Source organism: Amyelois transitella, chromosome 12, assembly GCF_032362555.1.
Source record: "Amyelois transitella isolate CPQ chromosome 12, ilAmyTran1.1, whole genome shotgun sequence".
In the NCBI taxonomy this organism is placed as follows: Eukaryota; Metazoa; Arthropoda; class Insecta; order Lepidoptera; family Pyralidae; genus Amyelois; species Amyelois transitella.
Genome location: NC_083515.1, coordinates 9,562,282 through 9,587,413, shown reverse-complemented (window position 1 = coordinate 9,587,413; position 25,132 = coordinate 9,562,282). Strand labels below are relative to the sequence as shown.

Below are 25,132 nucleotides of genomic sequence, written 5' to 3'. Positions count from 1 at the left end.
TGTTGCAAGATGGCGCTACAGTTTCTTTCAAAATCCCAATCGGCCACCATTGTTGAAGGCGATTCCATTCAATACTTGATGATTTTTCCATTTTTTGTGACATTTACTGGCGAAATTTAACTTATTCAGTAGTATGGAACAGTGAACAATATTTCCTTAGCCATTGTATTGAGTTCTAACGACGTTAAAGTGCTTATTTTCAAAACCTAAATGCGTTCAAAGTGTCACGCGAAGTGAGCATCAGTTTCGAGAACACCATACCATGCACGAAATAAATGTAGTTTTCATTCGTTATAGTGTTTACTGGACTCTATAAAAGTCCTGTTCTCTGTTTATAGTACATGTTGCAATGTGTTGGATCCTCTAAACGTATGGAGTACTCATGAAAACGTTTCAGAAGATTCTGTACACGTCGTAAGGGAGCGCAGTTACGCGGGCGAAGGCTTCAAAGTTGCCGGCATCATTATGGTGGACTGAGAGAGTGTTTGTTGACGGATCAGTGTTGATTACAAGTTGTAAAGAGTGCCGTAAAGACTCCGCGCACAATGTCTGGCGGTTCGCAGCACAACCCCAACGGGCGGCAGTCTCAAATGGGCCCCAGTTGGAGCCCCTTACAGGTGGTGCTTATTTTTCCAATTTTTTTTAAACGTACATCTGTAAGTCGAATGATTTTTTTAACAAATTCGTAGTATGCATTTCTATTATGACTGTAGTAAATGTTTTTATTACATTTATTTTGCATTCTAAAAACTATTTTATTACATAAATAAGTTTAATCACTCGTTTGTGCTTATACATCAAACTAAACTATAGGAAATCACAGTATTGGTTAGGTGCATGGCTACATTATGAATGTATTGTAACCTTTGTTTACAAGTTGTGTAGTAGTGTGCAACCAAATCAGCTGTTGGCACTGATAACCTGAATTTGTAACTTGTTAATTTCCACTGACTGTTTACTTTCAAAAACATATTAGAAATTATTACTTATTAGTTTTAAATTTATTCATTATTTAAAAAAAAACTTATGTTACATAAAATAATGCTAAACAGTTTCAAAGAATTCTGTATTTTCTGCATGACCTTGATAAAGCAAATTTAATTTGAAATCATTTAACCTAAACCCAGAGAGTTTGTATCAAATGGATGTAAAATTTAAGACTCATCTGATACCAACAACAAATTCCAACATATTTTTTGTTTCCTTTTTTGTCAAAATAATTGCAGTAAACAGCATTGTATGCTTCCACTTGAAGAAGTGTAATTGTCAGTAAACAAATAATTAGTTAAACTTTATCTACTTGCATATTCATGTTTGCTTGATTTATTAACATGACAAAAAAAAAACATTCTTATTATTTTGAAAATCTTCACTTTATACTACTTTTTATATCAATTCATCACCATTAATTTTTATTTTAAACAACACAGTATGTTTAGATTCTTTTATTAACTTACAATTTCATGAGCCTTACTTCTTACTCATAATCTCCTTTGCCCAATCAATCCACCCAATTTTTTTTTTATTCTGCCCCAATTTCCTTAATTTGCCAGTTCAACTAAAGCCTCATTTTGTTATTGTGATGTTGCACACATAAATGAAATTATGCCTCTATCCTAGAGGGGTAGGCAGAGACTAAATATTTCCATTTGCCCTGCATACTTCTTTTGCTTTATCTACTTTTAAAACTCACACAAACTTGCTGGTTTTGGGAGGCTCTTGACCTGACTTTTTGCCAGAACATTGATTATTTGATCAATTTAGAGAAAAATGTGTCCTCTGAACGAGGTACATAATTATACCAACTTGTGGAGAACATCAAGTTCTGCAATGTATAAAAATATAGGTCACTAGTTCAATTATTTTAATGAAAATAATGGGCATCCTTCATTATTTTCTAAGAAGCGCAAATCTCGCTCATTTGCATGATCAATGTCAGTATTTGTGATAACAATATTTTGTAAAAATATAATTAATTACACCAATGTTTTTGGGGTTAATTGAGCAATATAGTAGAATTCTAGTCTATTGTTGAAATTGCAACATATGGTGGCCAGAGTGAGCTGTTAACTACTGTTTTAGTTTTTTCACACTACATACTTTCCTTTCCCATTCTTAATAATCCAACGGTAACTGTCAGTTGCAACATGTCACGTTCACTTGTGACTTACCAAGTCCATAATCTGAATTATTATATAATATATTATACATACATACATATAGTCATGTCTATATTCCTTGCAGCTCAAACAGCCTGGCCACATTGAACTACATATATGGCTTCCCAATAGAATTGAAATCCAAATAGCGATAGACTGCTAGCCCTTCGCCTACAAGAGGAATCCCAAGTTTATAAGCCTTTATCTTAGTCGCCTTACTTCATCCATGGGAAAAATATGGAGTGGTTCAATTCTAAAGTGTAGGAAACTACACGACACAATTTATAGGTGCAATTCAATTTTACAGTAAATAAAAGCTGCGACCATTCAGTTACAGATGGCGAACTTGTTGGCGCGCGCGCCCCAAGCTCACATGGCGTCGGAGCGCGGCGTCACCTGGCACACGCCGACTCCGCCCCCCCATCTTTATCATGTGCCAGCGCCTTCACCCCCTGATCCTTTACAGGTACTTACATACATACATACATAAAATCACGCCTTTTTCCCGGAGGGGTAGGCAGAGACTACCTCTTTCCACTTGCCACGATCCCTGCATACTTCCTTTGCTGCATCCACATTCATAACTCTCTTCATGCAAGCTCGGCGGTTTCGGGTACTTTTGACCTGACCCTTTACCAGGACGTCCTTAATTTGATCAAGATATGTTCGTCTAGGTCTTCCCACCCCGACCTTTCCCTCCACACTCTCCATGTATATCTGCTACACAAGTACTTATCAGTAAATTTTTTGTTCACCGGGGTCTCTTCTTCCTCCTGGCGTGAGTACCGGTTAAATTCTCACCTCTAAACCAATCAACCTTAAATCATGATCATGGATTGGGTAAGTCAGGTTTTTACAGAAAGTGATCATGATTGTTGCATTAATTGTATGTCTCATATCTTGGTAACATAATACAACGTCCATAAGAAATAGTGGTATACGGCTAGAACCACACAGAATTTATAAACATGCAGTCTATAGTCACGGAAATAATTAAGCGGTCGTTAATTGCGTAGTTTCCGTTGTTAAGCTCTAGATACGAACTGACAGGGCTCGAAATATGACTAGTAGAATGGTTACGAGGCGAGTTATTCGGGTCTGATCCCCAAACTCTGATAACCTAGTGGATCCATTTTATTTTTATGTGTTGCCTCGTCCAGGGGGATCATAACGCAATAGGAATTATTTCAGAGTGGATCAAAATCAGAACAAATCTGATAAGGTGAATAATAATGAGTGAGAGGAGAGGTATAGGGTACAGCTTTCCACTTGCCACAGTCTCTGCATACTTCTTTCGCGTCACCACATTCATAACTCTCTTCATGCAAGCTCCAGGTTTCCGGTACTCTTGATCTTCTTTTGTTTTGGTAGTTTCGTAAGCTATGAAGAAATCTGTTACTACCGCCTTTGGCGTCTTTTTGTGTGTATGTCTGCAGCCTAGCTTATAACATAACATTTATAAACATAATTTTCATCCGTACAAAAACTACTAAAGGGCCCTTGTTTACTAAGGAATTGTAATAAAGGAGTCAATAAAACAGTTGCTCTTTATGATAACAATTTTGTCTTAAAGCCTCAGATTCGGACCTTGGGCAATTAAGATAAAAGAAATGGTCCTATTCTGAATAACCTTGAAGAAAACGTTTTAAAAGTTAAGCTCACACAGTGTTTTGATAATCACATTACATAGTCATTGGTTCCCATAATACAGGAAAAGTTTACTTTAACCATGGTAGCCCATGTAAGGCAGTAGCCTTACATGGGCTACCAAAACCATGACGGTACAGAGTACTGTACTGTCAGCCTCACCGAAGATATTAATTTACTTATTCCTGGACCATAAAAGTTTATTTCAATAATTTGTAGCTAACAACAGGTGACTTTTTAAACTTAAGCTAAGAATTCCTGAATCTGACCAATTTTTAAAATAAATCCAAGGTAAAAGTTTAAAATATTTAACGCCAAATGAATTATGATATTAGCTTATGCCACTTTGATTACGAAGACTGCAAGTTATTCTTTAAATTTCGCTGGTGGTCCAAAGCCGCTTTATATGATTATTTTCAGTTATTGAACATAGTTTGTAAAAATATAAGACGATAGAAGTATTAAGTACTTGTGATGTAAGATGTCAGAGTGTAAAGTTTATTTCGGCTTCCTCGATCCTGAGCCTTATTCGACAAATTTACAAGTCCGCAAATAATAACAATATAGTATTTCCATTAATTCGATTGGATAAGTCAGGTTTTTACATAAAGTGACTCCGGTCTGACCACGGCAACCCTTACAGGGATATTGGATTAAGATTCATATGGCATTTCTATTGTATTATATTGTTCAATAATATTTTGTTTATATTTTGTGTTGACGGATATAATACCCACCGGATATGACCACCGTAGGGTCTATTGCAATTGCAGGCGATGAAGAACGCGGGCAACTCTGTGTTCAGGCACACTGCGACGCCGCCTGAGTTATACCGACACACGCCGACACCACCCGACAAGCACCACATGAGGTGAGAACCTTTTTTAAAATTTCTAATACCGACAATATGGTTCACCATGGATGTTCATAGAGTTTTTGTTGAAATTTTCTTTGATTCGACTTAATATTGAAGAAAAACTTGCATGAAAGGAGTAATGAATGTGGATGAAAAGAAGGAAGTATGCAGAGATCGTGGCAAGTGGAAAGATGTAGTCTCTGCCTACCCCTCCGGGAAAGAGGCGTGATTTTATGTATGAAGATAACATAAATTTCTTCAATATTACATACATCTTAGATTGCTTATTAATCGCTCAGTCACCTATGCAACATATAAAGGTAAATTTTAAGAAAAGGTTTGCTTTACCGTTTTTTAAAAAACTCGTGACCCGACTTCGCACGGATGGCATATTATATAAATTATAGAAAAAACAAACCGTCCTCAGAAAACCCTGCTTCAAATAGGAACAAAATCCGTCCACGACTTTCCGAGATTGCGCTAATCTTATCAACATACAGACAGACAAATGGGAAGACTATAATATGTGACTAAATTGTGACTATATTAAATATTTATTTATTTTTTATTGTAACAATTACAATTTGTAAAGTACAATAGGCGTTAATGTTGTTCATTTACCGAGAGTTACTTAAAATAGTTTTTAAAAGATCTTTGTTAATTGCTATAGTCTTTCACAGCACACTCTGTTACCATAGAATAGTGTAATTATGCCGTGTGGTTCCCAGCACCAATACAAAAAAGAATGGGACCACTCCATCTGTTTCCCATGGATGTCGTAAAAGGCTACTAAGGGAAAGGCTTATAAACTTGGGGATTCTTCTTTTAGGCGTTAGGCTAGCAACCTGTCACTATTTGAATCTCAATTCTATCATTAAGTCAAATGGCTAAACGTGGCCGATCACTCTTTTCAAGACTGTTGGCTCTGCCTACCCCACAAGGGATATAGACGTGACCATATGGTATGTATGTATGTAATTATTATGGTAACATTTTTGTCTTGCAGACATACGCCCTCGCCAGGCGACGTGAAGGCCGGCTCAGCGTTGCCGCCAGCCGACTTGTACGCACATTTGGGCCCTGGCAGAGGTAAGTGGGATCTAAATCTATTCCAGATTAATATTTACATGTTCAGCACAACCGTTTTCCACATGGGTAACCAGTGAAAAGATTTAATAAATAAATAATAAATATATACGGGACAAATTGCACAGATTCAGTTGGCCTCGGAGTAAGTTCGGAACTTATGTTACGAGATACTAACTCAACGATACAATTTTTTGTAATAAATACTTATATAGATAAATATCCAAGACCAAGGCCAATCAGAGAGTTCGTTTCTCATCATGCCCTGACTGCGTGTAGATCGCTTTTATTCTGTAACCTGTGGAAACAACATTTATCCAGATCTGTATTAGATAAAAAAAATACGATCGAATTATGAAACCTCCTTCTTTTTTGAAGTCGGTTAAAACATGGTAGAATATAAAATTCTTTATAGTGTCACTCGTTGAAACACTAGGTTCATGTTTCATACATGTGCAAACAATGCCTTGAAACCTTTGAACTGCCTGGGTAGCGTGCCATACTGTAATAAGAATAACTTTGTGAACTAAAAACTTAATTCAAACCAAGTTTGACATCAATATATCACGGTACAACATCAAAATCTTTGCCCGCAGAGAAACTACGCCCCGAAGAGTTGCTGAGCTACGCGCGTGTCGGCGTGGACCTGTCCCTGGGCTCCCGAGCCGCGCCCGCGCCCAGCAACGGGTCGGCGGCGCCCTCGCTGTCGGTGCGCGACGCGCCCACCATCAACAGCCTCATAGCGAGGGCGCAGCCCCGGGCGCCGCACGCCCGGGTGGACGCGCTGCTGGAGCGGCTGGTGCCGTCGCCGGTGTCGCCCCACTCCGTCATAGTGCACTCTAGGGCCGCCCCTACGCCGTCACCGCCCTCTTCTAATGAAGTAAGTTTTGTTCGTTTTTTTTTCTACAATCAAGTCGCTTTGCATCTAATATTAATAGATTTGTAGCAAGACCTCAGCTCAAGGCGACTGAACCTCACTGTTAAAGTTGATGTCTTTTTGAAGCTGCGAATGCCATTCATTCAACTCGGGTTATAATGTACTCAAGGACCTACGCCATTATTGCTTACGTCTATTAAGGTGAGGGTAGTTAGTAAATATGGTTTACTAATAATGTTTTCTTACAAGATTATTATAAGAAGTGATGTTTAAGCATAAACTTTTATGTTTGACTAGCGATCCGTCCTGGCTTCGTACGGGTAACATTATTGATTTTGCATTCAAACTTTCATCTCCTGTTAAAGCGACAATTTTTTGAAAAAAAAAAGTAATTTAAAATCGGGATTTTATATATATGCATACAAAATTTCATTTGCTTGGTTCCATCGGTTTAGCTGTGAAAGCGCAATAGACAGACAGACCTTCGCAATTATAAAAATACTAAGGGATTTTACGTAAAAATTTAAAAAGCAATTGCTGCAGTGTAGTTTGTTCCGACACTTCTTCTTCATATGCGCTTTGGAAGCGGTAGTAGTTATAATTAGATTCAATTAATGTGACGTCAATAAGTGATATCTTGTATCCAATTTTAAAAATAAATTTATTATATTCTATTTTATTTTTGCCTACAGGACTCGGCGGACTCGTGCGGCGCCATGCCCGGGTCCAAGCGGAAGCGGAAGCCCGAGCGCACGGTGCGGCTGCCCGCGGCGCGCGCGCTGCCCGCCGCGCCGCCGCCCGCGCCCCCCGCCCCCGCCGCGCCCCCCACGCAGCCCCCCGCGCCCGCCGCGCCGCTGGAGAACGGCGATGCGCACGCGCGCCTCAACGGGCCGCCGCCCGCGCCCGCCCTGCCGGAGGAGGAGGTACAACCGCTACAGGTACCTGCACATTTTTTGTAGCAAAATCATGCCCAGCACTTCAGAATAAGACAACTCCATATCCTTCCAGTGAATGGCGTAAAAAGCGACTAAGAGAAAGGCTAAAATAAGCTAACAACATGTACTATTTGAATACAATTCCATCATATAAAACAAAAATTTTTGCCTTACAGCAAAAAATAATCTTTCAGTTTTTTCATGACTGTTGACTTTGTCTACCCCACTAGGGACGTGACTGTATATATGTATTTTGAACATCGATAGTATAATAATTAAGTTTATTCGCCTTAATAAGAAACTGAATATTTTATTTTAAAAATCAGTACATACTGTTATATTATTCAAATCTTTACCCCCTTAAAACATAACTAATAACAAAAACTACTTTCAGCTCGAGAAACCTGAACCGCCACAAGAAAAACCACCCCAGCCACAGCAACCCCCACCTCCCACGAGAAGAAAATCCAGGTAAGTTCATATCTTGTTCCTATTGACTTTAGTGCCAGTTGCATCCTCACCACTCTGGAGACGAGCTTGGCGGTATGCCTTTGACCATGGATCCTAGATTGGGTGAGTCAGGTTTCACACGAAGCAACTCCCATCTGACCTCCGCAACCATTGCAAGTAAACCTAACCTGTATTGGATCAATCTGATTACACATCCAGTTATCTGAATGTGCAGGTTCCCTCCCACACTGTAAGTGCATCGGTTAGTATTCAAACTAATGGACGATATACCTACAGAAAATACTAATGAAATAAAAACTTTAAGTCATATATAAAAATAAAATATTTTTACTGTTTATTTAATATTTATGAACTTGAATATTAAACTTTCTTTATTATCAAAAACTGTTATTTTTTTTTGTTATATTTCAGGTCCGGGTCAGCTGAGACCATAGACGACATAGCGGCCATGATAGCCAGCACCACTGCGCAGCCCCCCGAGCCCGCCGCGCCCCCCGCCCCCCACAACCCCCACACCCCCGACACCCCCCACACCATAGACACGCTGAAAAATGTGTTGGCCAGTCCTGAAGCCAAGAAACAGGAGGAGGAAGTTAAGAAAGATGATGTACCACAGACACCACAAATTGGTTTGTGCTTTTTTTTATTTATATTGATGAAATCTTTATTATGTAATGTTGATAAAGTATCAATTAGATGTGCAGGCACCAATACAAAAAAGAATAGGACCACTCCAACTCTTTCCCATGGATGTCGTAAAAGGTAACTAAGGGAAAGGCTTACAAACTTGGGATTCTTTTTTATGCGATGGGTTATCAACCTGTCACTATTTCAATATCAATTCTATCATTAAATAGCTGAACGTGGCCATTAAGGCTTTTCAAGTCTGCTGGCTCTGTCTACCCCGCAAGGGATATAGACGTGACCATATGACATATGTATGTATGTATGTTAATCGCAGAAACCGCGGCGGCGCCCAGACGGCGCAGCGCCCGGACCTCTAACGCGGAGTCCACGAACGTCCCCATCGAGTCCCCGTCCGAGGCCAAGCCCGCGGAGCCCGACACGAGCGAGCCTCGGAGCTCGGAGCCCACCGCGGCCAGCTTCGTGGAGGTGGAGAAGCAGTTGGAGAACATGTTCGCGGGGCTGGAGGAGAACGAGGGTGAGAAGAAGCAGACGGGGAAAGCGAGGAAGCGGAGAAAATCAGCGCCTACTAAAGGTTTTTACAACTATAATTTATGCTTAGTTATGAGGTAGTAATGTAGTAGAATAGTAATTCTAAATAAAACCTGTGTTTTATATAAAAATTTGTTTGCTGTAGGCTGAAACCGCTGAAATTATAACGCTTGTTTTTCATTTATTGAAAATGTGACCTCTAAGCTCTCTTCTTTTCTGATTTTCCACTTTCTTGGAAGTTTATCTACATTTCTTATGAAAAATATATCGTTTGCCGGGACAGCTAGTATATTAACATACATACATAAAATCACGCCTCTTTCCCAGAGGGGTAGGCAGAGACTACCTCTTTCCACTTGCCACGATCTCTGCATAGTTCCTTTGCTTCATCCACATTCATAACTCTCTTCATGACCCTTAACCAGGACGTCTTTAATTTGATCAAGATACGCTCGTCTTCGCACTCCGACCTTTCCCTCCACACTCTCCTTGTATACCTGCTTAGTCCACCTGCTTTCATTCATCCTCTCATATATTTAAACAAGCAATTCTTATATATATATAATCAGGATCTCGGAAACGGCTCCAACGATTTTCATGAAAGTTACAGCTTAGGGGCTTTTCGGCTCAAGGAATCGATTTATCAAGGTCCTAGGTTGGAAAAAAGCTCGGTTCCCAAGATATATAAACATTTCAAAAACCGCGTTTTAAGGAACTATATCAGCGCCATCTCTGGTTGACCGAGCAAAGCTCGGTCTGGTACCAACCAGGTACTATGTATTTATATAATACACATAGTCACGTCTATATCCCTTACGGGGTAGACAGAGCCAATAGTCCCGAAAAGACTGAATGGCCACATTCAGCTGCTTGGCTTAATGATGGAATTGAGATCCAAATAGTGACAGGTTGCTAGCCCATAGCCTAAAAAAAGACGTCTTTTACGACATCCCTGGGAAAGAAATGGAGTGGTCCTATTCTTTTTTGTATTGGTGCCGGGAACCACACGGCACTATTTATTTAATTCTATTTATATAATGGGTGTTTTTATTTTTATTCCCAGGCGAGCGCAAAGACAGGAAAGCGGCGCGACGCTCGAGCCGGGCTTCAGAAGGGGACGACGCGCCGCGGAAGAAAATGGCGCGGAAGCGGGCCGACGGCAACAAGGGCAGGAAGACTAAGGAGACTCCCCTCAAAGACGCCTACGATTCTGGGAGCAATGCGAGCTCCGGCCGATCCAGAGGGCCGTATATACAGGTGGGAAGATATAACTAAATTTTTTACTAGTTGTAATTAGGAATGGGGCACTGCAAATAACAGGATATATGGCCTGTTCATAGAAATTATATCTATGGGCAGTCGGATTTCTCAGCCTCGGTATTTTAAGTTTTGTATAGCCAATTTCATTTATTAGTGTGAATACAGGTGTGAAAATATAACTAAATTTTTTACTAGTCGCGATTAGGGATGGTACTGCAAATAACAGGATATATGGCCTGTTCATAGAAATTATATCTATGGGCAGTCGGATTTCTCAGCCTCGGTATTAAGTTTTGTATAGCCGGTATACAGTTATATACAAATTTCATATATCATTCTGATTGGTCAGAGCGATTGAGCCATGAAAGCATTGACTGTCTTTAGAATTAATTATGCTATTGATACTATCAATCGTCGTCCAAATGCATTTCCCAGCATTACAGCTATCACTTTATAAATGTTGTAATTTAACAAAATTGGAACCCAAAACCGGAAATGAGCATGACGATTTATTCATAGATAATTTTAATAAATAGTAAGTGTCATTCATTATGCACAGATACAATATCAATAATATTATTTTGTTACATTTAAAGAATTAGTTTAAGAATTAACATGAACTAAATTATCTATTCTCAATTCTATCATTAAACCAAATAGATGAACGTGGCCATGCAGTCTTTTCAAGACCGTTGACTCTGTCTACCCCGCAAAGGATATAGACGTGACCATATATGTATGTATATATCTATTTTCTCTTCAGATCCGAGGCCCCCGCGACTCACCGCTATCAGTCAGCGTTATCAACGCTTCAACCGGCGAAGACGAGGTCGAATCCACCGTCACGAGGCGAAAACCTGGAGAAGAATTCCGCAACGGACTCCGGGCGAGAGGCCTTCATGCGAGCACTTTAGGGTTAAGATACGACGCCACCACACCCGACGCTACGTGGCTGTGCGTGTTCTGTGAGAGAGGACCACATGCGGCTGGGTTAGGGGACTTGTTTGGCCCTTATACGGTGGAAACTGACTGTGAAGAATACAGGTAATTGTTGTTAGTATTCTAGGGTTAAGATGTGATGTAAAGATTCTATGATTTCTATGTGGTGGTTTGGAATTTGTGATATATATTTTTCTTGTTGATGAAAACGGTCTCGCGGGTGCAATGCTACTAAATGTCATAAAACTTCGTTTTTAATTACACGTACGTACGTTTAGTAAGAATATATACGTATTTTCTTTCCATCACGTCTCATTTTTCCGTGAGTATATGCCAAATTATGCAAAAAATTGAAAGAATCAAACTTATTACAAGCCAGTTAACATTTTTTTACTTCCAACTTACAATTACACATTTTGTACATCACTTTGGCATATGTTAAAGATAAGTTATTTTTGTTATAATTTATGTGCAAAAATGGGTATTTTATCTATCTATATACTCGTCTATACAGGGTGACATTTTAAAACAACTGCATCCTTTTAAACATAGACTATACCCATGCTTATGAGCCGTTTGAGCCTATTTTTATTTAAATTAAACGTCATCATTTTCACATTTAAAAAACCCTCAAAAACTACGTCACACGCTTTATTAAAGACCAATACTACAAAAAGAAATTAAAACTAAACATGTAAATAAATGTCTGAAAAATAAATTATTTTTCTAGTAGGTATCAAGATCAAGTAAAGTACAGAGTTGTCGAAATCGCTCAGCTGAATGCAATGTGTTGTTGACCTCTGAATCTTACGCGTCGCTTTTCCGCCGGCCGGGGTGATATGACGTATTTAGGATCGTGGATTTTGATACTTTTATTTTTTTTCGTACTTTCTGAAATATGAACCGATAATTTTCTTTTAAAGTTTTTTAATGTCCTTTAGATGAGTACACTTAACAGTTAAATTTATACAGTTGTATTAAAAGTCGCCCTGTATAGTCGTCTATACATATATACTAACATTTATTTATTTTTTTTATTCTCCAGGGCGCTAGACGAGGCGACGCGGCGGCGCTACGGCGGCAGCGCGGAGGTGTGGCTGCACGAGGCGTGCGGCGTGTGGGCGCCCGGGCTCGTGGCGGGCGGCGCGCGCGTGTGGGGGCTCGCCGCCGCCGTGTGGGCCGCCCGCGGCGCGCGCTGCGCCGCCTGCTGCCGCACCGGTAGGTTGTGTGTAGCTGTACAGCAGCGCGGACTATATGAATGATGAAAATGCTGCAGTGTAGTTTGTTCCGCCGCTTTTTCTACACACGCGCTTTGGAAGCGGTAGTAGTTATAATTAGATTTAAGTGATGTGACGTCAATAAGTGATACCTTGTATCCAATTTTGAAAATAAATCTATTTTATTCTAATAGAAGGATAATCTATTTCTTTTTGTCCTGCGCAGGCGCCGCCGTGTCGTGCGCCCGCCGCGGCTGCCGCCTCCGCTGCCACGTGCCGTGCGCCCGCTCGCTGCGCTGGACGCTCGACATGGAGACGTTCCGAGCACTCTGCGATACGCACACATAGCAACATGATACATGACGAATCTCGCATTCTTAGCACTTAGAGAGGACTATAAGCGGTTCGTAGTGGGTTTTTTTTTTGTATTTTCAGTACTACGTCCCTAGTGGGACTATTCACAAATAGAATTGGCAAGCGGATTGTAAAGGCAGACATCAGTGACAGTTTGAATAGATTTCTAAATGATATCTTTATCGCATGACTTTTGACCACGCGTAAAGATCTATGCGTAATGAGGCCTTAATCAAGGTAGTATCGTGTGCTACGCTCGCTCGCTGCGCTGGACGCACGACATGTAAACTTCTCGAGCATTTTGCGATAAGCACGAATAACAAGATGTATGAGGAATCTCAAATGTTTAGCACCTAGAGAGGACGATAAGCGGTTTGTGTAGTGAGGTATGTAGCCACCGGATTGGATAGTGTAATTTGAGATTACATTCTTTATAGATATTTCACGTACATAAATCGCAAGCGTATTGTATAGACGAGGATTACCCGTCGTTAAAATGAATTCCTGGTCGCATAGTTCTTTGAGGGTGCACGAAAATGGGTCTATTTATAGTGAAACGCTGCGCTGAACGCTAGAAATCAAACCTTTCTGAGCACTCTGCGATATATAGCAAGTGTAGATGAGGAATCTCACAAGTGGCGTAAGTTGACGCAACTTGTATATCGGACGGAACATTTTTATAAGCGGTTGAGAAACAAACCTAATGTATTTGAGAAATAGTATTTTCCAAGTTATTTATGTAGTGAACATCACACACACATACTTTATACGCAAGTGAATCCTCTGTCTTAAATGGGGAAACCCGTAAGCAGGTCTATTAAGAATGATCCCTTAAGTGCGGCAGGACCTCATACGTTCTTCAAAACTAATATTCAAATTCTTTATTGCACGTTTATAAGGTATTTGGTATTCACGGCTTATAAGCCATTCAAAATTCATTCGGTTAAAAGTGATGTGACCTAAATATGGTGATGAACTTGCTGGGTTTTTCAAAGGCCAGCCATCATCGTACTTCATGGATCAGCCATCTGATTATATTTTTAGTCTTTTTTAATAACATGTCAAGGACCAGGTATCACTAACTTGACTAGTTCACCATGATTTATGGTTTTTGCAAAGATCAGTGTTATGCTACTCAACGGAATTTAAGAGGTCACACAAGTCCTTAGTCCTTCAGTAAAAATATTGAGACCGATTTACCAAACAGGTGAGTCACAATATGAGGGTGAGATTGAAGAGCTAAGCCTTTTTTTATTTAGTAAGCAAATGATATGTCATGATGTTATATGGTCATCAAAATGCGTAAGAAGTCTTCATACCCGTACACGAACCAACTTACATAAAATCTCAAAGCCAAGGCCTTTGGCTCGCACAAAACGTTCTTTATTTGTGATTTATCAACAAATCTTTAATCATGCAAGGAGATATGATGGTAAAAATATTTACTTTTAAACCTTATAACAAAGGTTGTAATTTATTTTCTGCTCTAGTGGTAATCTGCTGCCTTACAATATTAAAAATTCACATACTGATATTGTTTCATATACCTATAAGTTAATAAGCCACTTTGCCCTCTCTAGGTAAAATGTTATATATATAGTGTAGATAAAAAAATCTTCTTAGATCTAATTTATTACTGCCCGAACTTGAGTTTCGATTACATAATATATGTACAGAATATTTCACATGTACGATTTAATTTAGCGGTGATTAGTTTGATAAACTTAGAATGTATGTAAATATAGACTTAATGTACATAGGTCACGCGCGGTACACCATGTTTTTTAAGTGTAACATACAACGTAACGCATAAATATTATCAAAATGGATACAGTATTTCGTAGCATGTAACGTTAACGAGTCAGTGTTGCTAGTTTGGATGGTGTCGAAATTCTTGTCAAATATAATGTAGTAACATATGAATTTTATTTCGAATAATTTCTATAAAATGTACTTATAAAATTTAACATATTGACAGTATGTCGACCCCGTCCGAACGGTTTACAAATGTAAGTGTACAATGAGTAAATAAAATTTAAAACCCATGCATTTTTACTCTTCCAAACACTTCGACAAGTCTATCAAATTGTACTCTAAATAAAAAAATAAAAAATCTTTTTACAATTTAGTGTAAATAGATTTTTAAATCTTTAATCTTTTTTTTTTACAATCTATTTAATGTAAATGTTACATGATTCCATGTAAATATATTGATGCTTTACTCATTGTAAACTCGGAAGATGTAAGTCTCGTTTTCGACGACATATTATTGTTTACTATAATGTAACAATGCAGTGATATTAAAAGTAATAATGTTTACTTGATGTAATAATTATATTTTATGTGAAACAATCAACTGTTCAGTTGCCATTATTAGAATGAGAACTAGTCTAATTAATAGTGTCTTGTGATTTTTAAAATTTATAAAATCGTTTGGGTCTAATAAAAATTTACAATAACTTTTAGCTTGGCGGGTGAATGAGGCGACTGCATTGTTATGGGTGGGGACGCGTATCGTAGCGATATTAATGTAATACCAGATTTTTACGCTTAATTATTAAAGGATGCCGCGAGGGTTGTTAGCTAAGATCGGATATTCGGATCTTATTAATCGGGAAGTATTGTTTGTATTTACAAATTCGGATTATTTACGAGAGATATTAATGCCAAACTTGGAATCCGATTAGGTTAACAAATAATATTATAAATACATACAATAGATGTTTTCGTAACTTGCATTCGATTAGTAACAAATCCGTTAGTTATGTGTCAGAAAAAATTTACTGGTAAATATGAATCCGATAATTCGTTGTTTAGTTATGAGCATGGATTATAAAAAGATTGTAATCACATTGAAAGTCTTACTCGCTGGAAACACGATTTACTTATTTATTTTTCTCGTATTTGTAAGCATTTTATCACAACATATAGTGCGATTGTTGTCTTTAACAAATAACTGAAGTAAATTAAAACTGTATAAAAAGACATAGTCATTTTAACCAACTTTCAAAAAGAGGAAGTTTTCATTTCCCTTTATACAATCGACAATTACTTCTTTTAGTGTAATTACAAGCTTTTTGACTATATGCAAAGGATTTTGCGAACAAATAGTATATTTAGTATATAATTCTTAAAAATTGTAATATACCGGGCTTTTATACAAGAAACAATTTATAATGAAGTTGCATAATCTCGCGGCGTCCATTGGAGAATGTAATGCGCCGGCGCAGGCAGTGAATTAAATAATCGTGTACTTTAATTCCAGTGAATAGATGATAGAATTTATCTAGAGAATTTAAGGTACAAATTTATAGTAGGGAAAATCGGGCCAGTTTAGTATTTTTAAAAACAATTAGGACATTGGCGACGCATGAACAGTAACATAAAAAATAAACAAAAACAGCAACCCAAAGCCTTCATATTGTAAATGGTGTAAGAATTTTTTTATCACATACAGCAAATGATTACTTTATTAAGTATGTAATTGTTATAAATTATATTTATCATGACATTATAAGCAAATTTAAATACAACATGTTTAAAATGAGAGATGGTTTAATTTGTGAGTAGCTGTTGTTTACGGCTTTCCCCTTGTACGCTGAACCTTAATTCTAGAAAATTCTGCTTTTGAATTCGGCCCTACCTCCATTTTACAAAGCCGTTATATTCAGAGAGTAAGGAATACACAAAATAATCGCAAAAATGTTTTTATTGTATTCAATTTGTTCACAGTTCGATCTCACTAATATGCAGCTGACAGTCGTAAAAGGAACACGTAGCCACCAAAGACTCTTCACTACACCGCCAATCCGCTCCATAAGCGATACTATCGTGCTCCAAATATTCCGAAACCACTTCTATACTATCTGTAACTCCAGTAACGTTCAATATACGGAACCCGCCATACATGCAAGCGGCTAAAATGGTGTTTTTGTGGTAAGGGTGCCATTTTAGGCGCCAAACGCCGCCGTTAACGTCGCGCTCTGAGACGCATCTCTTCAGATTTCTCGTATCCCAGATTCGGACTTTTTCGTCGTAGCTAAAATTGAAAAACACGTTTTGAGAAACTATTAATATTGGCATATACATATATACATATGAATGTGGATGAAGCAAAGGAAGTATGCAGGGATCGTGGCAAGTGGAAAGAGGTAGTCTCTGCCTACCCCTCCGGGAAAGAGGCGTGATTTTATGTATGTATGTATGTATTAATATTGGCTGAAATCATGCTTAGCAAGTTATGTAGTAGATTAAAATACCTGCCCCCTTTATTCACGAACGTTGACAAGGCATAAGTCTTCTTTCTCTTTTTAACTTCAAAGATAGAGAGGAAGAAACGACAACACATGTCGCTTCAACGTTCGTGTTTAAGCTCTCTAGGAGTTATATTTCCTTGCTTCATATCATGACAGTTGTAAATTTTTATTACTGAAGGTAAATAAAAATGTGGACAGTCTCCTGAAGAGCAAAGATTTCCTGTACTAACCTGCCCGTTAAAAGCTGGTGTTCCACTTCCACATGACTCCTGATGGCCGTGACGCCTGCATCGTGGGTCCTACTAGTAGATACAGGGTCTAGTAGTCTGCTATCATAGCATTTAAACAAGCAGTCGTCACCACCTTAAAAAAATGTGGGTAGTTTAATACTGTAAAATTTTCACGCGTTAAAGTAAAATTCCTGATGGCGTTAAAAATAAAAAGAAAAAAGTCTATGTTTAGACTACGGTTAAATAAACTATTTTCATATAAGATGATGACCATACCAACAAAATTTTCATCGAATAATAATGTCGTAGGCTAAGTTGTCGACTAAGGGACCTGCAGTACTAACGACTACAGTCCGTAAAAGGATATCGACATAAACTAAATTATTACCTGAATAAAAAATTGTCTGATTCCAATAATTAAAACCCACGATCCAGGCTTCGTAATCATGTGATTTCCACTCTCCCACCTTCTCCAAATCCTCAGATAACCTCAACAGCGTCACTCTACCCGAAGAATCACTAACCACCAAGAATACGTCATCAGAATTAACTTTATTCGTCGACCAATCGACGGACAACGCCAGAACATCTTCATCGAGTTTATAAGACAACCACAATTGCAAATTAAACTCTTCATCTTTGACCAATCTATAAAGCTGAACAATTCCTTCAGAAGTGACAACGGCAAGCACAGGATGGTCTTGTATGAGGTGGTAGCACCATTTTTGGTCAAGTATACCCGAGGTGTTGACAGTCTGGACGGGAGTCAGCTCAGTGGTCGTGCTGTCGATTACAAAGAGATATATCCTCCCCAGGCGTTGCTGTTTCGTTGCTTGTTCAGCTGAAAATAAAATTGTATCAAATGTTAGGAGGACCAAACTTTACTTAGGTAACGACGGTATTTTTGACCTGTAGTGTCATTCACATGTCTCGAATTTACCTTGCGGCTGGATGAATCTGTTTCATTAGTCCGGTATGTATCTATTTATTAACCGCCTTAAAAAAAACAAGAAGGTTCTCATTCTCAGTTGAGTCACTAGAGTGTTTGTTACAATTAGGAGAAGGTTTCAGAAATTTAACCAATTTCAAAAACGAAGGACATCGATTTACTATTTCTTTTTACAAAAGTTATTTTATTTAGGTGCCCTTCGGTCCCGTGACACTTTAGATCCACTCCTATTTTTTACGTGGATTTCGTAAGCGGAAAATAAGAGATCGTATTTTTACCTTGTACATAGTAGTTCTGTAGTTCATAGGCTATGTTCCACGTTACAGGTTTCCACTAAGACTCTTATGCAGTTATGCAAGTGTAACAATGGTAGTGTTAAAATGCCAAGAACAAGGCGCCATATCTTATCAATATTTCCTTTAAAGTAAAAAATTATCTACCTGCTTCATCCTTCTTTTCCAGCTGGTATGTCCCGCAGACGAGCACGTGTCTGTAGTTCACAACAGGACACCACTCCACGGAATCCGCGCTGTAACCCGTATTCCACTTCCATTTGGTTTTCCAAGTCAGCGCCATCTGCGGATAACAATACTGTAATTACTTTAATAGCCAAATAAATAATAATCCCAGAAACCATGGGCGCATGAAGGGAGAGGCGTGGTAAGACAATAATATGACTAGTGTGTCGATTTTTAAGGTCCCTTGAGACTCTTTAAATTTAAACCTTCATGTTTACCGGATTTAGCACCTGTCTCTCAATCTTTGGGTGTGTGATTTATATCTGGCTCATCATAGCACCAGTTTCGTAAGAATGCTCCAAAGTTTTCTTCGTTTATTACAAGGTCGGCTAATTGGTTGTTTTAAGAATTGTTGTCATTAAGAATAAGAAGGCTTAGGATTTTTTGATAAACGTATGTCTAAGTGCATGTATCATTTAGTTGCCTCCCAACAATATTCACAGAAGTGAATCAGGTGAGGTGAAGCAAAATCTATTCTACTCTGCTGAAAGCTGCTGCCGCTGACAGCCAGACAATTCTGAATTGAACTTTATTAAATTGAAAGAATGAAAAACAATTTTTATAAGGAGTGTAACGGGTATAAGGATAGGTATAGAGACAGGAACTAGAATATAAAAGTTAAATAAGTATTAAAAAAACCTGATCTATCAAGAAATTGATATGTTTCTTGCATTCATATTTTTGTATAAGTAATGCTGCCTTAATGCTGTCTTGTCAACTTTTTGAGGTAAAAGAAACCAAAATTACTAGTTTAGACCCATTTATTTATAATAATAAAAATATGTCCATACATGAATAAATACAGCGTACTAACTATATATTTTGAACTGCGATGAAACAACATATATATTTGCTTATCGTCACAATTTAAATGTAATAATATTCACTAAATTTGTACTGTTTCATGGTTCATTACTTACACTATAATTTGGGACTTATTCGCGACCCTGTTAGGCAGCCATTTTAGATTTTAAAGAAAACGGTGGAAGTGGACTGTGTCATAAATATTGAAACTGAACTTTTGAACACGTACATAAAGTACATTGTTAATGTTACCCCGACTTCGTTCTGAATTGACACTTAAGTTTAGCAATATTTTTAAAACATAAAACTTTATTTACTCTTAAGTTCGTTTTCACATGTCTCCACATGTTTAAGTATCGTGTAGTGTGTAAAGTAAAGACGCGTGTAGCGTCTAGTAAACCTAGATTAATTTAACCATAGGCTACCTTTTGGTTAAAAAAGCTATATTTCCCACGAACGCCAAATGTCGGGAAAGAGACATTAAGAATCAAACAGGGGTAGGGATTATATTTGCTAATCGTTTTTACCTAAATTGGTGCCTTAACATAAAGTCAACATATGAAAACAGAATCAGACCAACAGAGACTACTACGTGATCTAACATTGTCTTTGACATCGTATACATCCATCTTATTTAAAATTCTGAATTATAATAATCAGTTTTTGAGACAGAATACAAACATAGATTTACGGGAGCCAAGCTATTCAATCGAGTGTTATCAAATTAAAAAAGATTTACCAAGTTTGGGTAGCAACACCTGGTGTTTTTGAGAGGTGCTCAAAAGCATTTTAAAGTTATTAACTATATCATTATAAATTATATCGTCATCCTTATTTTAATAACAGCGTGAATAAAAGAGGACCATATTTCACGATGGTTCAACTTATGTCCCGATTGAAATGCAATATAATTTTAATAGATTTCAGCAATAGTGATTACCTTTACAGACACAGAAAATGCTTTTGAGCATTCCACCGTACGCACATAGGAAATTCTATTTATATATAAAAATATCAACTGAAATGGACTTCGAACTACAAATATTAACATTTATGTAAGTACTTTATTCATTAATGGTAACTTATTTAAACTATTTCGTATTTTCTTCTTACATCTATCTACACTAAAGTATACGTGTCGGCAGTTGGACCAACATTTTGGAGGTTAATGTGAAACAATCTGACAATCTGTAAAAACATTTCATGGAATTTTTGCACCTACTTCTATTTCATCATTAACTACATTTTTAACATGTCACTCTTTTGTCTTGTATCGCTGTCTTTATCTTACCACTACTAATGATAAAGGACACCAATAAAAAAAAACCTTTGAATCACAAGTCATTCAACCAATTGGGGTTCTAATACTAAAATGATTTGTATCAAACGAGAGAATATATTAATATTTCCCATTAAATAAATTTTACTTCATATAACAGTTTGTTCTTAAAAAAATGTTAACCCTAAAAATTAATTATATACAACTTATAGCTACATAAACGGGAAATTATCAAATCAATGAGCATGTTTCTTACATCTATGCCGTACACTAACGTCTACTTCGAGGTCACATATTGGCTTGAGGGTTAAGGACCTAATACACTGTTAAGTGGGATTTAGTCATGATTTTGGCATCTCGAACAAATTATTACATGACAAATTAATTACATAGAATTTTTATAATTGTTTCAGTAAAGTTATGCTAAACAGAAGAATTAATGAGTAAGAGCTTTAATTTTTTTTTTTTGTTGTAAATGTTTTAACTCCATATTAAGTAATATTCTAGGTAAAGGCAGTGTAATAGGCCCTTTATAATGGCTATGGGTAACATTTAGCTATTTTTTAACATCGAGTAACCTGAACTTACAAGGGTTTTTTTGTATGTGATCATGAAGTCAAAATCTACTATTTAACCTATTTTTTAGTGTCCAAAATATTTTGACGTCTACAAATGCCTAATATAACATAAAATCACATGTGAACATAGTCACATAATAAAATATCAACCAAATATTGCTGTAGAATTTCTCACAATCCAAAGTTCACAGGTTTTCATTATTTATTTTTTTTTAATACTTTTGGTCAGATACTCTAATGCAATGAGCAAAAGAGATATTATCAACCAGTGAAGATACCTTCTTAGCAAGAATTGAGTAACTTATTACCATTTCTGAGTATTTGACCAAAAAATTTATTGATAATTTTAGATTTTATAATACTACACCACAATTAACAGCAATCAATTGATAATACATTTTAAATTTTACATTTAAATCAGTTTGTACAATTTCTACTGCAAATTCTTTCGGGCACACGTTTAACAGACAGCTAAATGTTATAAAATTACAAATATTAATATACACAGTTTGTTGTCTGAGGTAGATGGTCACAATAAATGTTGCAATCACAGCCCGCGTTTAGTCAGGACATATATCTGTTCATTGCAATATATTATCTTCATTATGCAAGTCTGGTTCAATGAAATGTAAATATTAAACTATGTATATAATGTAATAAAGAATAAACATATAAAGGATTACACCAGAAATGTTTAAAAACTTTAAATTTTCCTTGTTAAACAGGTTTTTTCCAACATATTTAGTAATTAGACCACAAAAATTAATAATTTCTGAAGTATCACCTGTCCTGTAATAGAGCATCTAAAATATTTCCACTTCATTCAATCAGACTTTTAATAGAATTGAATTCACAACTGCCAGATTTACTTATATTAACGCTTACAACTATTAAACATATCATTTTTCATGGAAAACTTCAAATCTGTAACAATGTAGATTCATCTCTTCAGAATCCTGGTGTAATCAATATTGTTTGCTTTGTTTTTCCAGTTTTATGTAAATAAAATTGAGATTTAAAACATTTCTGAATCCTTACATTTAAGTCTAAGTACCCTGAATTATATATTTAATTTCTAATAATTTATGATGTTCTCATGAAAAACATTTAAACTCTTTTAAATTACACATTATGATTTTATCAAATCATAAAACATATGAAACTTTGTTCTTCATAAAGTTTTAATAAATATCTATTCGGTTTTTTAATCTTAACAATTTTTATGGCTTGAGGCAAGAGCCGATTCACTACAATCGCTATACTGACAGTTAAGATTACCTCTTGTTCTAAAGTTGATTATAACCCAACTCTTGTGTATCTGTTTTAAAGTTAAACCTGTCACTTATCAATTTTTCAAGAATTAGGAAGCCAAATTTATAACCAGAGGTAAAAAAAAATTGTAAGGGGGACTGTTGGTGGCATTTATAATAGATACATTTACTTGCTCAAAAATATTGTCTCACTTATAATGGTAACAGATTTATAACTGGCAATCATATTCATGTAAAGCAATACATAAAGGAGTAATAATAAATTGACTGTGAAAGGTGCCGGACACCACAGAGTGTAGAACTCTTACTCTTCTCTGGATAAAAAAGGAGTATACATGCTACTTCACTAAGCTAGGTGTATAGAAAAGTAACTGTAGTTTGAAAATTATTGTACAATTACATGATTAAGACCATAATATTCATAATAAAATATGTCATCAAGAATCTTCTTTAAGCTAGTATTATTGTGTACTAGTAATATCATTGACTGTTTTCAGTGCCTTAGAATAGTTTAGAATAACTGTCTAAAAGTGGGTTCCACGTAAAAGCTTTTAAGAGATCAGAAAAGATTCAGAATTCTTCACATCCGTGAAACACCAAGTTAAATCTGAAGGTACCTACTGCCGCGCCGACCTCTCGGTCTCCATGAGGCATTCTCTAACAAGGATACGAGCATGGACAATGCCTCTCTTCAAACGTTCCGCTGAGCTACGGCTTCCCGAGTAGCTTGGACGCACTTCCTTACCCATCTCCTCAATGACAGCAAGCAGTTGAGCATACTTTGAAGTTCCGTTATCTTTATCCTTTCCGACAGACGACGGAGAAGCCGCCGGCACGGTAGAAATAGTAGCATGGCTATTCCCGCCGTGACCCACGTCTTTATGAACATTTTTCCCACTCATAGGTATAGCGGTCACCGTCACGTCGCTGAGCTTCGACTCTACAGCTTGAATATCCATCGCCTCCATCACTGAAAACATTCGCGGTTTTACCATAACTGAACATGCCGATATAATCAACAAAGAAATGCATAACCATCGCACGAAACTTACCTATCTGCAAACTAACATATTAAAATGTCACGAACAAAATCACGTAACGTTCACGAACAAACGCGAGGCACAAATAATAAGTGATGAATTTGAATGAAAAATTACTTGTTTTAATGTAGGACATACCTCTTATTTCAGCAACCTTCGATCTCTAGAAGTGAATGAACTGTAGGTATCAGGTATTCGTAAAATAACAGCAGTTGCAGCAGAAAATCCTGGAATGTGTTATGTATTTGTAAATGCAAATGAGTTTCCTAAATAAAACCCGTATAATTTTAATAACAAACAAGTCCGCAAATCACCACTACCACATTGACAAGATTGTCAAAATTAAAAAAAAATAAGAATGTCTTTGATTGAATTATCTGCTGCGTCGACGAAGACAAATCCTATCTGGGGACACGGCAGTGCCCCCTCCAAGGCGAGCAAAAAAAAGCGGCACAGCCGTACCATCCTTTTCTCGAAGCAATTCAGGTTATTTTCGACCCCGTTATAATTTCGTTGTGGATAAAACAAGAAGCCTGAATTTTTTGAGAAGAAGTCGGTAACTAATCAGGAATTATATAAACACGGTATATTTAAAATTTTAGGTCAGTTTGAACCAGTCGTTTAAGAATGACAACTTGTTAAAGTTTCTGAATTTTGACTGACTGACTCACCGATAATCAAAGTCCAAAGCAATTCAAGCAGACGTAGAAGCTGTAAATTTAGAATACAAATAGAGTTTAGTGTCTTAATCATGGTAAAACCTAAATATTTTGTAATTCCGGTCCAGTTTTCTAAATACACCAACTGCATGAATAACTTTGTATTCCCATATAATAGGATTATAAGGTTACATTTGCAGTTAATGATCATTATTACTGTATAATAGAAAATAAAAGGTGTAGATAGGTACTTACTATATGAGGCATAACGGGAGGGGGTAAAGGGTGGGTAAGGGTGTGTTTAGCCCATGAAGATGAACAACATTATTACTTGTAAAATAGTCGACGGAATGAAAAACTCATGATTGGACATGTCTTGAAGTACAAAAATATCTAAGAAATAAATATATTGGTACCAAGAAGTAGGACTCTATATAAAGAAGTGAGATGCCATCAAAAACATCCTGTAAAAAACCCAAGTCTCGCAGCTCAGTCTTTCTACCGTAAAAAGTTGTGAGATCCATGTAATACCAAGTCGGTTAATCTATTTACTCTCTACTTAAAGGACCTG

General features: G+C 37.0%; 2 protein-coding genes across 6 annotated transcripts; one reads left to right on the top strand and one right to left on the bottom strand.

Moving 5' to 3' along the window:
* The first annotated feature begins 3 nt into the window (after positions 1-3).
* Positions 4-16,524, top strand: LOC106141770 (serine/arginine repetitive matrix protein 1). Of its 4 annotated transcripts, none has more exons than XM_060946910.1 (13): positions 4-617; positions 2,497-2,625; positions 4,562-4,677; positions 5,669-5,751; positions 6,345-6,628; positions 7,318-7,563; positions 7,955-8,031; positions 8,443-8,660; positions 8,993-9,250; positions 10,271-10,464; positions 11,231-11,511; positions 12,452-12,624; positions 12,850-16,524. In XM_060946910.1, exons 1-13 carry the CDS (start codon positions 546-548, stop codon positions 12,969-12,971), a joined length of 2,253 nt encoding a protein of 750 aa, XP_060802893.1. In that variant the 5' UTR covers positions 4-545; the 3' UTR covers positions 12,972-16,524. The 4 variants fall into 4 exon arrangements, with proteins under 4 accessions (XP_060802893.1, XP_060802894.1, XP_060802891.1 ...); XM_060946911.1 differs by having other exon boundaries at positions 4-620; positions 2,491-2,625; positions 4,580-4,677; XM_060946908.1 differs by having other exon boundaries at positions 4-620; positions 2,491-2,625.
* A 144-nt stretch (positions 16,525-16,668) lies between these two features.
* Positions 16,669-24,259, bottom strand: LOC106142452 (diphthine methyltransferase). Of its 2 annotated transcripts, XM_013344211.2 has the most exons (7): positions 24,041-24,256; positions 23,643-23,832; position 22,471; positions 18,853-18,988; positions 17,852-18,304; positions 17,464-17,596; positions 16,669-17,016 (listed from the first exon to the last, which is right to left on the bottom strand). In XM_013344211.2, exons 2-7 carry the CDS (start codon positions 23,828-23,830, stop codon positions 16,704-16,706), a joined length of 1,224 nt encoding a protein of 407 aa, XP_013199665.1. In that variant the 5' UTR covers positions 23,831-23,832; positions 24,041-24,256; the 3' UTR covers positions 16,669-16,703. The 2 variants fall into 2 exon arrangements, with proteins under 2 accessions (XP_013199665.1, XP_013199664.1); XM_013344210.2 differs by lacking the exons at position 22,471; positions 23,643-23,832 and having other exon boundaries at positions 24,041-24,259.
* Positions 24,260-25,132: the final 873 nt, after the last annotated feature.